The 15,338-nt window shown below is 53.3% G+C and overlaps 2 protein-coding genes across 15 annotated transcripts in view; one reads left to right on the top strand and one right to left on the bottom strand.

Moving 5' to 3' along the window:
* Positions 1–15,338, bottom strand: part of NTN5 (netrin 5) — a 51,976-nt gene that overhangs the window by 21,220 nt on the left and 15,418 nt on the right. The window lies entirely within an intron of this gene.
* FUT2 (fucosyltransferase 2 (H blood group)) lies at positions 3,572–15,333 on the top strand. Of its 4 annotated transcripts, none has more exons than XM_067018178.1 (3): positions 3,572–3,751; positions 4,242–4,338; positions 13,720–15,295. In XM_067018178.1, the coding sequence occupies exon 3, from the start codon at positions 13,722–13,724 to the stop codon at positions 14,754–14,756; it is 1,035 nt and encodes a 344-aa protein (XP_066874279.1). In that variant the 5' UTR covers positions 3,572–3,751; positions 4,242–4,338; positions 13,720–13,721; the 3' UTR covers positions 14,757–15,295. The 4 variants fall into 4 exon arrangements, with proteins under 4 accessions (XP_066874279.1, XP_066874280.1, XP_058901364.1 ...); XM_067018179.1 differs by having other exon boundaries at positions 3,678–3,751; positions 13,809–15,295; XM_059045381.2 differs by lacking the exon at positions 4,242–4,338 and having other exon boundaries at positions 3,741–3,751.

Raw genomic sequence — 15,338 nt, 5'->3', positions numbered from 1 at the left:
TAAGATGAGGTCACACTGGAATAGGGCGGGCCCCTACTCCAGCACGACGGGCCCACGACGACCGAGGCAGAGATTGGCGTCGGGCCTCCAGGAAGGTGAGAGGATAATTTCCTATTGTTTGAAGCCGCCCAGTTTGCGGTGCGCGGTTATAGCAGCCCTACAAAACGAATACGGTGTTTAGGGCGTATTCACTGAATGGACTGAACCATCTCCGGGTCAGTGCTTGTGGCTTAGCACGCGAACAGGTTGCCGCCAGCATGTGCACAGACGCCTTGGCCCCGGATCTGTGTTCCTGGTCAGAGCCTGGAATCCAGGGGCCTTTAAGAGCACAGTGGGGCTGAGTCAAGCAGGGTGGGGCCTGGCTGAACCTGGGAAGCTGCCAGAAGCGATACAGGTTTGGCACAGGAGTGACCTACAGAGACATTCTTGCTTTGGATTTATAAGTCCCTGAAACGCTCAGAGGCCATTAAGCCATTAAGATCGCATGAGCGTTATCTTCCCAGAAGAGGCTGAGGCTTGTCCAACTATATGCCTAGACTGAACCAACCCAGATGGGGCTGGGTCCCTTGGGTCGCCTCCATGTGTTTATCTGAGCCCAGCTAGAAATAGAAGCCCGGATGGAACAATCCTCTTGGACCGGGGGAGGCTGGGTTTGCTCAATAAGCTTCATTTCGCAGCTCAGCTAGAGCACGGGAGATCCAGTCTCATTGCCCACAAGATCCAGAGAAGGCCCCTTCCTCATGGCCGCTGAAAGAAGAGCCTCGGCATCCCCTCTTAAGCGCCGCAGCCCTCGGCAACCACCAATCTGCTTTCTGTCTCTACGGACTTGCCTTCTCTGGACATTTCCTACAATATGCGGTTCTTTGGCCAGGCGTTGTTTTAACGCTCAGAGAGGTGAAGTCACTTGCCCAGGATCACACAGCTACTGAGGGTGGGAAGTTGAAATCAGCAGCCCGTGGCGGCGAGGGTGTGCACTTACCCCCCCCCCCGAGTCACGTGTCCTCTGAGTCATCGCGTGAGTCACGTGTCCTCTGAGTCATCGCGTGTCACGTGTCCTCTGAGTCATCGCGTGAGTCACGTGTCCTCTGAGTCATCGCGTGAGTCACGTGTCCTCTGAGTCATCGCGTGAAGTACATTCCATACAGGGCTGAGTGAATGGAGACCCTCCTTGCAGTGATGGCTTAACTGGGTGATGAAATGTTCTAAAATGACAGTCGGGGATGGGTGCAGAGCTCTGAATCCATTCCGATTTGGAAGTCACTGGTCTCCAAGCCGCTCAAAACCATTGAGTTGTGTACTTTGTTTATTTTTCTTCCAGTTTTATTGGGATATCGTTGACATACAGCACTGTATAAATTGAAGGTATACACCAGAATGATTGGATTTACACATATCATGAAGTGATTGTCACAATAAGTTTAGCGAACATCCAGCATCTCATAGAGATACAACATTAAAAAAATAGAAAAAAAAATTTCTTTTTCCTATGATGAGAACCCGTAGGATTTAGTCTCTTTGAACTGTATACTTTAAATGGGTGAATTTTTTTTTTTTTTTTTTTTAATTTTTATTTTTTTTGCGGTATGCGGGCCTCTCACTGCTGTGGCCTCTCCCGTTGCGGAGCACAGGCTCCGGACGCGCAGGCTCAGCGGCCACGGCTCCCGGGCCCAGCCGCTCCGCGGCATGTGGGATCTTCCCGGACCGGGGCACGAACCCGCGTCCCCTGCATCGGCAGGCGGACTCTCAACCACTGCGCCACCAGGGAAGCCCTAAATGGGTGAATTTTATAGTGTGCGAATTATAGCTCAGTAAAGCTATATTTAAAAAACCCAGCTCCTGGCACACATACACATGTAGTAAGTATTAGCCATCATCACGCACAAAGCAAAAGGTGCTGGGAATTCCCTGGCGGTCCAGTGGTTAGGACTCCACGCTGCCACTGCAGGGGACACGGGTTCAACCCCTGGTCGGGGAACTAAGATCCTGCGTGCCACGTGGTACGTCCAAAAAAAAAAAAAACCCAACAACAACAAACCAAAGCAAAGGGTGCTGCTATGTGTGGGCTCTGGGGCACGGTCCAGTGGATCTTCACTTTTACATGAGGATGTGTTGGTCGAGGTTCAAAGAAAAAACACAGCTTTAAGACTCTCCAGGAAATTATAATTTAGGCTGGGTATTATGTGATATTCAGAGATTACTGTTAATATTTAGATCTAGTAACAGCACGGTGTTTGTTATATATTTTAAAATATTCTCATCAGTCGAAGGAACACCATGAAATGCTTACAGATTGAATGAGGAAGCCTGGGTGAGGTACAGATGCCCAAGGCTGGTAAAGCATTGAAAACAGCAATGGGTATGTGGGCCTTTATTGTACTAGTCTGTCTACTTTTCTGCATGTTGTTAAATTTAAATTCCATAATACAGCTTTTAAAAATTTACCAAGGCTCCTCTTTTGTGCCAGGGGACCAGCTTAGGAGTGACCCGGCCTCAGTCCCTACCCCATAGGGCTCTCAGTCTGATGGCAGAGGCCACAGGTAACCTTGGTGATAGAGGCTGGAAGGATGTTGGAAGTGGTCCTTTAGTTTATGCTGAGTATCTCCTGCCCAACGCAGAGCCCACGGATGGCAGGGCATCCAGGGAATTTCCAGCGTTTCACCCTCAGCTCTAGATACCCATGCACCTTCCCTGTGGTGGCAAGGGAGCAACCTGTCCACATACCAATATGCAGCCTTGGGCTCCAACTCCTTGGGCTCCACGTGCAACCTCCAACTCCACGGTTAATAAGCAAAACATGTCCTGGGCTCAGCTACCTATAAACAAGTTTTACAGCTACAGGCGTGTCTGGCAAAATGTTCAAAAGTGGGCTTCCCTGGTGGCGCAGTGGTTGAGAGTCCGCCTGCCGATGCAGGGGACGCGGGTTCGTGCCCCGGTCCGGGAGGATCCCACGTGCCGCGGAGCGGCTGGGCCCGTGGGCCATGGCCGCTGAGCCTGCGCGTCCGGAGCCTGCGCTCCGCAACGGGAGAGGCCGCAACAGTGAGAGGCCCGCGTACCGAAAAAAAAAAAAAAAAATTAAAATAAATAAGTAAAGCGAGAGGGAAAGGGGCAGAGGGTAGTTTCCTGCCAAATGCTGCTCGCATCTGGACCCATAACATACCATTAAGAGATGCAAAATGGTCATTTCCTAAGGGAATCTTTGTTGAAATAAGGGAAACTGAGAAGCGTTGCTACTTGCCAAGTGTTTTCCAAGATTCTGTCCTGCCTGGTTTCGTATTCCAGCTTCTCCAACTTTCTAGCCGTGTGGCCTTGGGCAAGTTACTTCACCTCTCATTGCCTCGGGCTTTCCTCGCTGTGCCCCGAGGGGCCGCCCCTCTCGAGCAATTGTTGTGAAGATGGGATGAGGTTGGCTGGCCAGGTAAGCGCTAATGGTTGTTTGCCAAGCTAAATAAATGTAGGACGCTGAGCGGCTGAGCCGGAAAGAGCCGGGCCCAGCAGGACCGTGTCCCGCCTCCTCCAGGAAGCCTTCCGGGCCTGCGTCCTGGCAGCGCCCAGGGAAGAGGGAGGGGCTCCGGGCTCACCTGGCTCCAGCTTCTCAGCCAGCCCGCCTCCCTCGGGCTCCGGGTAGATCCTGGGCGCGTTTTCGGCCACAGGTGCTGGAAGGTTTCGGGAAATTCTGATTGAGAAGTCAACCCGAGGGTACGGAACGCACTGAGCTGCTCGCCGAGCCACTTCGTCGTCCAACCAGAACCAGGTGAGAGATGGCGACTGGGAGTTCTCCCTGCACCTGCAGCACGCGTGTGTTTACACACGCACACACGCGCGCACACACACACGACAGAGAGCTGGGAAGAGACTTGATCCCAGGGGTTCAGCGGCAAGTGGAGACTCACTTGTCCACTCCTTTGGCCTCTGACCCACTCTGGGCTGCAGCCCCGCCGGGGGTCTCCGGAAGCAGAGGGTCCATCCCTCCCCGCCCAGGCGCCCACCGGCCACCGGACCTCTCCGTCAGCCCCCAAGCCAGCCGCCCTCCTGGGCTCCCATCACCTTCCTTCCTGGCAGATCTATTGCTTGACCTCACCCTCATCTCCTCTGTCACCATCCCTCTCCCCTCCCCCACCCAAGGCCACCGGCTCCCTCCCTCCCTCCTGTCGCCCGGTTCCCCGGGACCGAGGCAAACTGAGAACGAAAGGCCAGGATGATGGGCCCTGCGGTAACTGGAATGTTCTGGTCCCACACGGTAGGCTGCTTGCTCCCCGACCTCCGAGAGACGGACGGCAGGACCCCGGTCAGAGAGCCCGGGCTGCAGGCTCCAGCCCCAGGCAAGCCCCCGCCGCGGAGGTGAGCGGACCCCTGACTCCCTCGATTCTGTCCCAAGTCACCATTTCCGTCCTAGGCCGAGCAGGACGCTGGGAATTTCAAAGCGGTCGCCTCGCAGTTTTGTCCTGAGCTCTTCCCCCAGCGTTGCGATTACAGGGTGAATCTCGGGGACAGGGGTGCACGGGGCAAATCTGCCCGAGCCCGGCGCGTGGGTGTGGAGGGGCTCCTGCAGCCGGGCGGGGACTGAGCTCAAGGCATCCGACACGCAGATTCCAGGGTGTGATGGGACTGGGCTTCAGGCTGGGGAGAGTCGGGGTTTTGAGCAGAGCAGCCGGTAGGGGGAGCTCTGACGCGGGGACAGGTGCGGGGGAGGAGGGGCGGCACGGAGGCTCGGCGAGACTCCAGGAGGGGAGGGGATGAGGCCAGGCCTGCGACAGAGGGAAGCGGACGAGAACGAGAAAGTCTAAAAGGAGCTATCAGCAGACTTGGGTGCCCCCACTTTTCTGAGGGACTTGGAGGCAGAATCGCCCTGCCAAGTTAGGGCAATCCCTCACGGGATGACTCCCAGGGGACCGGGGTGGGTGGAGCGAGGGACCTTGACTCCTTCTCTCACCCCTCCCTGAAGGGTGTGGATGCAGCTGTAAGGACTGAGGGCAGATAAGGAGATGAACTTCCTGACCTCAGAGGACTGAAGGGAAAGTCAGACTCCTCCCCTTTGCCAGAAGCTGTGCAGCCTTAGATTCTCTTTTTTTTTTTTTAAACATCTTTACTGGAGTATAATTGCTTTACAATGGGGGTGTGTTAGTTTCTGCTTTACAACAAAGTGAATCCGTTATACATATACACATGTTCCCATATCTCTTCCCTCTTGCGTCAGCCTTAGATTCTGACAGCAGCTGTCGGCTTTCCCCAAGAGCTCACCTCCAATGACCCCGATGATGTCAGGGGGTGCTGAGTTCCAGGTCTCCACCCCTCCCCAGTCCACCCCCTCACCCCCGCAGCCCTGGCCTTTCCCCAAGCCTGCCACTCGCCCGCTCTCTGACCCGTCTCTGAGCCTCAGTTTCCTCAGCTTTTATGTTTGTTTTTTTTTTTTGGGGGGGGGGGGTTGTGGTATGCGGGCCTCTCGGTGCTGTGGCCTCTCCCGTTGCGGAGCACAGGCTCCGGACGCGCAGGCTCAGCGGCCACGGCTCAAGAGCCCGGCTGCTCCGCGGCACGTGGGATCTTCCCGGACCGGGGCACGAACCCGCCTTCCCTGCATCGGCAGGCGGGCTCTCAACCACTGCGCCACCAGGGAAGCCCTGCCTCAGCTTTTAAACTGGTGTGTGTATGATCACAAGATGGGTGTTAAATTTCAGCAAGATAAACGGGGAGGAAGGGGAGCACGATGACACAGACAGGACGTTTGGTTCGATCACATAATGTGAGTTTGGGGTATTAACCCCGCTCCAGATGAAAGGAACAGCCCGCGTGGTCCAGTATTCACTCCACAGCCCTGCAGAGAGGTGCTGTTATTATTACCCCCCACCTTTTGGATGACGATACTGAGAGGCCCTTGGTCAAGGTCGCACAGCTAATCAGAGACTCTTGCCACACCCCACAGAGCCTCTCTCCAAACCGAAATCTTTCAAAACCTCGCAGCGTGGCCCCCTACTCCCAGACACTGGGTTTCACCCTGCGAGGCTCTCCCCACCTCTTCCTCTTCTCCCCAAGCCTCGGTCAAGGTCATGGGGTCGAGTTCTGGAGGCCAGTGAGGCTCCTCAGCAGTGGAGGAGCACCTTCCTGGGTGCGGAGGGGAGAAGCAACCAGGAAGACTGAGAGACCTTGTTCTAGAACATTCTGCGTTTCCTTTGACCTTGTCTTTCTGACTGCTGTAAACAAATTTTGTCGAAGGAACATTCAGGGGCACCCGCTGCAGGTCCAGAATTGAAGAGGTTGGATTGTGAAGGTCTGTGCTTCTACTATTCTTTTTTTTTAACCTACTAGGTGCTGGGAAATGGAGACCCCCCCAAAAAAGGGGGGGGTGGATATAGGAAAATGAATGAGGCAGGGAGATGCTGGCAGAGACTCACTGAGAGGAGGGAGAAAAAAAAAAATGGGTCCAGACAGGGACTGCATTCTTCCTGCATGTATTTCCTGAGCACCTGCTATGTGCCGAGCCCAGCTTCCGAGGGCTGTAGGGGACACACAGGGGACTAGATAGACACTGTCCCTTCCTTCACAGGAGGAAGTGTGTAATAAAGACACTGAGACTGAGAGATCTCAAAAGGGACTGACCTAAAGAGAGAGAGAGAGAGAGAGAGAGAGTTGGGGGAGAGCAGGGGCTGAAGGTGGGACCCAGTGGAGGAAGGTCCATCCTGCCCGGCGGCCTTTTTCTCTCTCCCTCTCTGCCTCTCCCTCTGTCTCTTCTGTTGTCATTCTATTCCTGTCTCTGTTTCTTTCTCTGTGTTTCTCGTTCCCTGCCTCCATCTTTCTCTGTCTCAGTCTCTTTTTGTCTCTCTCTGTCCCTGTCTTTTTCTCCATTTCTTTCTACTTCCCTCTTTCTCTTTTCCTGTCTTTTTCCATCTCTCTCTCTTCCTTCCTTCCTTCCCTCCATCCTTCTGTCTTCCTACAAGCATCCCCCTTGGCCCCCGTTGTTCCATGTCCCGAGCTCGGCAAATTTGGAGCCAGACAGAGGCTCCGGGTCTACTCCTTGCCCTTCAAGCTGGAGGAAGGAAGAGAAAACCGTGCTGGAAAAGAGGCAGCGGCCACTCCACAGGGAGCTTTCCTCCTCCTCCGTTGATGCTTCCTCTTCCTTCCTCCAGCTTTCCAGTCCTCAGAGGGTTCCTCTCCCCGGTCAGGGGCAGAGCCTGACGGATCTGGACCCGAATGAACGTGCTGCATGGCCTTGAGGGAAACAGGAACCAGGAAGGCACCTGGAGCACAGTGATACTTTCACCTCTCCATAGGATCTTTATTGATTTTTATTCTCAGGGCTGAATTCACTCGCTCTGGGATTTCTCCAGTTCATCCTAGATATGGCTTAACGTACTGCACTAGCTGGGCCCTAAGAGGCCCTTCCACTGCCAAGCTCACAATCAACTGGCCACCCTCCCTGTGCTTCTAACTTCAAATTCCCAAGGGAGAGAACCTGCCTCGTACAACTTATCCTCTTGAGCCAGCACCCACCTGCACACATCACAGATTGGCCAATGGATGGGCCACCCTTTGGCCAACAGCACATGATGCACTGTGGGCTGTGTTTGCGTTTTTCACAAAGACACCCATCCTACTGGATTAGAGCCCACCTTAGGATGACCTCATTATAACTTGGTCACCTCTGTAAAGACCCTGTCTCCAAGTAAGGTCACATTCTGAGGTACCAGGGGTTAGGATTTCAATATCTCTCTTCTAGAGAGCCACAATTCAACCCATAACAGGCTGTAACAAGGTCTATGGGTTGCACAAGCAAAAATGTACTTCCTTAGTGCAGTGCAACTCTTGGTCACCCATCACCCATATTCTTTATCTCATGCCTTCAACTCTCTCTATTTTTTTTTTTTTTTTGCTACCCACACGGCTTGCAGGACCTTAGTTCCCCAACCAGGGATTGAACCCCTAACCCCTGGACCGCCAGGGAATTCCCATCAACTCTATTTAAAAAAAAAAAAATCAAATTACAATCATGGCAGGTGAATCACAGACACACTCACTCACTCCCCAGAAGGATAATCCTGAAAGTCAGCTCTATCTATTGTATCTGCTTCTGACGGTACGGAGCTACTGCAGTTGGTCTCAGGATTCACAGCCTCTCATGAAATTAATTCCTCCTCCAGGTCTGCCCTAGAGGACCTAGAGGAGATCATCCCAATACTATGATCTGTGGTCTAAATGCTAGATTTGACCATTACCCATACACCCAACAGGAAACGTGGAAACCCACTGGTCCCTGGCCCAGAGCCCATACAGAACAGCACCTTTCGCTTTGTATGTGATAATATCAAAACTTTACTGCATGTGTATGTGTGCTGGGCACTGTTTTAATCCTCAGAAAGGTGACGTCGCTTGTCCGGAATCACACAGCTAATGACTATAGGAGCCAAACTCCGGTCTGCAGCACGAGGGTGTGCGCTTAACCCCGGAGAGGCGTGTCCTCTCCAAGTCACCAAGTCAAGTACATTCCACGCAGGGCTGAGTGAGTGGAGCCTTCACTTTCAGTGGCCTTGAGAAAGCGGCCTTATCTGGAGCTTGTGGGCAATAAGGCCGAGACTTCGTGAGCCAAAACTGAGCTTTGAAATAAACCTTATTCAGCAAACCCAGCCTCCCTGGCTCCTATCTTTCAATGCAGAAGGGGCTAGAGGAGGTTGTACCACCCAGAAGTCTATCTCTGGTTGTGTTCAACACCTGGCGACACCCAAAGGTCCCACACCCCCAGCCGAGTTGGTTCAATTCAAATCCAGCCACCTAGTTGACAAGCCTGAGTCTCTTCTGAAAAGAGAACCCTCCTGTGATCCATTTTTTTTGTTGTTTTTTTTGCGGTACGCGGGCCTCCCACTGTCGCGGCCTCTCCCGTTGCGGAGCACAGGCTCCGGACGCACAGGCGCAGCGGCCACGGCTCACGGGCCCAGCCGCTCCGCGGCACGTGGGATGTTCCCGGACCGGGGCACGAACCCGCGTCCCCCGCATCGGTAGGTGGACTCTCAACCACTGCGCCACCGGGGAAGCCCCCGCTCCTGTGATCTTAATGGACTCAGAGGGTTTCAGAGACTTATAAATCAGAAGCAGGGATGTTGCTGCATTAGGTCTTGTGCTAAGTTTTCTCAGCCGTAATGAACCCTAAAGGATCACACCGGCATAGCTCCTGGAAGCGTCCCAGCTTCAATCAGGTCACACCTAGCTTGATGTAGCCCCGGCGTTCTCTTCTTAATGGCCATTTGGTTCAACAGGTTGACCAGGAACACAAGCCCTAGACCAAATCCAATAGAAACCTTGATCTCTAACCTACTTTGGTGCAGAGCTTCCAGAACATGCTGTGATTAAAGCCTGCTCAGGAGGAAGGGATTTTTTTTTAACCTGGGTGGGAACCTCATATTCACAGAGAAGGAGGAGGGAAGTCTTTGGAAGAGCTGGGAGAGCAGAGAGCCATCTTTCCTGGGACTCCTCCCAGGTATCGGCGTTCCCATTCACCCAGAGTCCAGGCTTCCTCAGTCAGGGGCCGGACCTGCACTTTCCCTGCATTCATTTCCTGCTTTTCTTTACTTAGGCTCAGCAACCTCATCCTTTCCGGGCCTATGGTTTGCTCTCAACAATCTCAGCCAATAGCTTAATTAGCTGCTTCACTCTGCAAACCACTGGGTCAAGATTTATGACCCAAGATGGGGAATCCTCAGTGCCCTGGACCTCCCACAATGATGTCGCAGGAGAATGTGGTGTGAGAGGACTGTCGTGTCCCAGGTCTCGGGTGAGGCTCTGGGACGGGCCGGCCAGTGAGGGTGCTTGGCTTTGCACGGGAAGGAATTCAAGAGCAGGCCATAGTAAAGTGAAAGCAAGTTTATTTAGAGAGATACGCATTCCATAGGCAGAACGCAGACCATCTCAGAAGGTGAGAGTGGGCCCAAGATATGGGGTGGTTAGTTTTTATGGGCTGGGAAATTTCACAGGCTAAGAAGTGGGAGGTTATTCCACCTCTTTTGGAGAAGGGACAGAGATTTCCAGGAACTGGACCATCGCCCACTTTGGGGGCTTTTATGGTCAGCCTTGGAACTGTCATGGCCCCTGTGGGTGTGTCATTTAGCATATGCTAATGTATTACAATGAGCATAGAATGAGGCTCAGGGTCTACTGGGAGTCGCATCTTCCGCCATCTTGGACCTAACTGGTTCTAACCAGTTTTCGTCACACCCTGTTTTTCTCAATGGCTGTGTCATTCTTTAAGGGTGTGCCCTGCCCCCTTCCCTCCGGTCTCAATACCATAGTGAGTCCCATGTGTTTTCAGGAGGTCTGTTCTATGCAACCACCCTAACTCCTGGAACTAGCTTCTGTTGTAACCAGAGTTGAAAGGAACAGGTTGTACTTGTTCAAATATAAGCAGATTTTCTGGGATTTCTTGACCAGGAGTTGAAGTTCCTTTGAGGTGTCCGCACATCTCTTCAGGTATCTTCTGGTTACTGGCTTCCTCTGCTTCAGCCTGCAACCGATAGGTCCCAGCCACATCTACCCCTTACTCTCCCTTTCAAGATTACCTGCTGTGGTGTCACAGAATGACATTTGGTCTTTGTCCCCAGTTCCTGGCACATAGCACCTAATATCCTTGGCATTTTCTCACTGATAAGTGATAGGACTTGATGAGGCAACTTTTGCCAGCCCTCTAGATGGCTTCAGGAAGGAAGCTGCTCAGCAGAAAGACCAAGCCTTCGTTAGAAGATCGGCACTTTTCAGCTCTGAGGAGGGGAGACGGACCAGAGATTGAGCAAATCACCAGTGGCCAAATGATTTAATCAATCGCGCCTACAGAATGATACCTCCATAAAAACCCTAAACAATGGGTTTCAGGAAGCCTCTGAGTAAGCAAATGTGAGCCAGGAGGGTGGTCTACCCCAACTCCAAGGGGACAGAAGCCCTGTTCTCAGGACCCTTCTGGACCTCCTCCTGTGGACCTCTTCTTCTGACTACTCATTTGTCTCCCTTATAATTAACTAGTAAACATAAGTAAAGTGTCTTCCTGAGTCCTGTGAGCCAGTCTAGCAAATTATCAAGGCTGGTAGTTTCCTGGTCATGGGAATCCCTGATCTCTGACTGGTCAGTCAGAGTATAAATGGCCCTGGACTTGAGACTGGTGTCTGAAGTTGGGCGCAGTCTTCTGGAGCTGAACTGTTTCACTTGTGGGATCTGATGGTAAGTCCAGGAAGACAGTGTCAGATTTGACTTGAATTGTTGGACACCCCGAATGGCATCAGGAGGAAAAAACTCTCACCTACCAACTGCCTTCTGAGCCTTTTAATAAAAATACTCAAAAGAGTGAATTGGGCAACTCGTCTTTTAGAGCCAGCCTACACTTGTTACGACCTTAACCAAGGAAAGGCGAAGCCACTGCGGAGCCAAGCATCTATCTCAAGTTCAAGTTCAGTCATCTCTGGCCAGGAGGCTGGACACGTCAAGCTCTTGATGGGCAGGGCAATTTCCCATCAAAGGGGATATAGATAGGGCTTCCCTGGTGGCGCAGTGGTTGAGAGTCCACCTGCCGATGCGGGGGACACGGGTTCGGGCCCCGGTCCGGGAGGATCCCACATGCCGCGGAGCGGCTGGGCCCGTGAGCCATGGCCGCTGAGTCTGCACGTCCGGAGCCTGTGCTCTGCAGCGGGAGAGGCCACAGCAGTGAGAGGCCCGCGTACCGCCAAAAAAAAAAAAAAAAAGGGGGGGATATAGATAGGCAGGGCATGCAGAGATGGACATCTCTAGAAATTGGATCACAGGCTTCCCTGGTGGTACAGTGCTTGAGAATCCGCCTGCCAATGCAGGGGACACGGGTTCGATCGCTGCTCTGGGAAGAGCCCACATGCCGCAGAGCAACTAAGCCGGAGCGCCACAACTACTGAAGCCTGCGAGCCACAACTACTGAAGCCCGCGCACCGAGAGCCCATGCTCCACAACAAGAGAAGCCACCATAATGAGAAGACCGCGCGCCGCACTGAAGAGTAGCCCCCGCTCGCCGCAACTAGGGAAAGCCTGTGCACAGCAACGAAGACCCCACACAGCCAAAAAGATAAAAACAAAGAAATAAATTTATTAAAAAAAGAAACTGGATCCCCAGTAAATAGTAGGTTCGTACACTTGAACTCATTATATATAGACAGCCACACATGTATACTTTTTTTTTTCTTTTTTTTTTTTGCAGTACACGGGCCTCTCCCGTTGCAGAGCGCAGGCTCCGGACGCGCAGGCTCAGCGGCCACGGCTCACGGGCCCAGCCGCTCCGCGGCACGTGGGATCTTCCCGGACCGGGGCACGAACCCGCGTCCCCCGCATCGGCAGGCGGACTCTCAACCACTGCGCCACCAGGGAAGCCCCACACATGTATACTTACAGTCTATAAACACCCACATTTCAACATACAATGTGTATACACGTAATGTATGCATAGCGTCACATATACACACTTGCTATTTGTTCATAGCCACCTGCACACCGTATATATAGTACACACCCCTATATGTACATAATACAAATATCCCTCAGAAATATTTTGAGCTTGGTTTCAGACCACCACAATACAGCGAATATTACAACAAAGTCACACAATATTTTTTGGTTTCCCGGTGCATATAAAAGTTGTGTTTGCCCTGTACTGCAGCCTATTAAATGTGCAATAGCTTTATACCTAAGAAAACCCAATGTACACGCCTTAATTAAAAACACCTGGGTTTTTTTTAAAAAAGACCTGGTGAATGAAAAATAAATACTGTATTAGAGTTAAAAAAAAGAAACCACCACCACCAACAACAAAAAACCTGATTGTGGGACTTCCCTGGTGGTCCAGTGGTTAAGACTGTGCCGCCACTGCAGGGGGCGCGGCTCCATCCCTGGTGGGGGAAGTAAGATCCCGCATGGCACGCACTGTGGCCAAAAGATTCAAAAACAAAAACAAAAACAAAACTTCATCAGTCTAGACACTTAAGATCTGCATACTTTATGAGTGAAATGCAAATTTTAAAAAACGCCTGATTGGGCTTCCCTGGTGGCGCAGTGGTTGGGAGTCCGCCTGCCGATGCGGGGGACGCGGGTTCGCGCCCCGGTCCGGGAAGATCCCACGTGCCTCGGATCGGCTGGGCCCGTGAGCCGTGGCCGCTGAGCCTGCGCGTCCGGAGCCTGTGCTCCGCAACGGGAGAGGCCACAACTGTGAGAGGCCCACGTACCGCAAAAAAAAAAAAAAAAAAAAAAACGCCTGATTGCTAACCATCATCTGAAACTGCAGGCTTGCCACAAACCTTTAATTTGTAAAAAATGCAGCATCTGCGAAGTGCAATAGAATCAGGTGTGCCTGTATATACACAACCGTACAATACAATGCACACATGTCCATTCACCTGCACACAATTCCACACTCACACATGCACACAACATATAGATACCCATATAGACTCATACAACGCGCACGCCACGGGTGTCTATTTACATACAGTGCGTGTACACATGTACACATGCACATACGAGTCCAGTGGAGACACAGCCACATAACACACTCCAGAGCTGTCCCTGCACACGTGTAACCCGAGTATTCACACTCATTTCCATGCGCACGCGAAGTAGATCCACACGTACGTACGTCCACGCAGTGTCCGCACGGACAAGCGCGCCGCCAGCCTCGTGCGCTACCCCAGCGCCTCCGTCCCCCGAGCTAACCGTTTCCTGCTCTCCCTCTCCTAACAGCCATGCTCAGCACACAGGCACCTTCCTTCTTCCCCAAGGCCCCCTTCATCTTCTTTGTCTTCATGGCTTCCACCGTATTCCACCTTCAGCAGAGGCTCGCGAAGATCCAGCCCACGTGGGAGTCACAGACACCGAAGCCAGCAGCCAAGGAATCTCCCTCGAGCCCCCAGAGGAGCCCCCAGCTGAAGGGCATGTGGACGATCAACGCCATAGGCCGCCTGGGAAACCAGATGGGAGAGTACGCCACGCTGTACGCCCTGGCCAAGATGAACGGGCGGCCGGCCTTCATCCCACCCCAGATGCACAGCACGCTGGCCCCCATCTTCAGGATCACCCTCCCCGTCCTGCACGACGCCACGGCCAGCAGGATCCCCTGGCAGAACTACCCCCTCAACGACTGGATGGAGGACCGGTACCGACACATCGCGGGCGAGTACGTGCGCCTCACCGGCTACCCCTGCTCTTGGACCTTCTACCACCACCTCCGCGCCGAGATCCTCCGGGAGTTCACCCTGCACGACCACGTGCGCGAGGAGGCCCAGGATTTCCTGCGGGCTCTGCGGGTGAATGGGAGCCGGCCGGGCACCTACATAGGGGTCCACGTGCGCCGGGGGGACTACGTCCGAGTCATGCCCAACGTGTGGAAGGGCGTGGTGGCCGACCGGCGATACCTGCAGCAGGCCCTGGACTGGTTCCGGGCTCGCTACCCCTCCCCCGTCTTCGTGGTCACCAGCAACGGCATGGCCTGGTGCCGGGAGAACATCGAGGCCTCCCGTGGGGATGTGGTCTTTGCCGGCAATGGCATTGAGGGCTCACCCGCCAAGGATTTTGCTTTGCTCACGCAGTGTAATCACACCATCATGACCATTGGAACGTTTGGGATATGGGCCGCCTACCTCGCAGGCGGAGAGACCGTCTACCTGGCCAATTACACCCTCCCAGACTCTCCCTTCCTCAAAGTCTTTAAGCCAGAGGCAGCCTTCCTGCCAGAGTGGATTGGGATCGCAGCAGACCTGTCCCCGCTCCTCAAGCACTGATGTCAGCTGCTCCTCAGCACTCCGTTCTCCTTTTCTGGCTCCCCCAAGAGCCGTTCCAAGGTATGAGGAGCACATGATTACATGTTCCAGAACACTTCCCTCTTGTACCATAATGCTTCGGGCTGCAAGTAACAGAAGTCCCAACTAACTTGTTTAAATAACATGTTCATGTGTCTCACACAACAGGACCAGAGGTGGCACGTCTCCAGGGGTAATTTAGCAGCTCAACAAGACCCCAGCTCTGGGGCTTCCCTGGTGGCGCAGTGGTTAGGAGTCTGCCTACCAATGCAGGGGACGTGGGTTCGAGCCCTGGTCCGGGAAGATCCCACATGCTGCTGGAGCAGCTAAGCCAGCGCGCCACAACTACTGAGCCTGCGCTCTAGAGCCCGCGAGCCACAACTACTGAAGCCCGCGCGCCTAGAGCCCGTGCTCCGCAACAAGAGAAGCCACCACAACGAGAAGCCCACGCGTGACAGCAAAGAGTAGCCCCTGCTCGCCGCAACCAGAGAGGGCCCGTGCACAGCAATGAAGACCTAATGCAGCCAAAAATAAATAAATAAAATAAATAAATTTTTTTAAAAT

This window comes from Kogia breviceps, chromosome 18 (genome assembly GCF_026419965.1).
Source record: "Kogia breviceps isolate mKogBre1 chromosome 18, mKogBre1 haplotype 1, whole genome shotgun sequence".
NCBI classification, from domain to species: domain Eukaryota; kingdom Metazoa; phylum Chordata; class Mammalia; order Artiodactyla; family Physeteridae; genus Kogia; species Kogia breviceps.
Note: the sequence above shows the minus strand (reverse complement) of the source record. Positions and strands in the feature narration are given on the sequence as shown.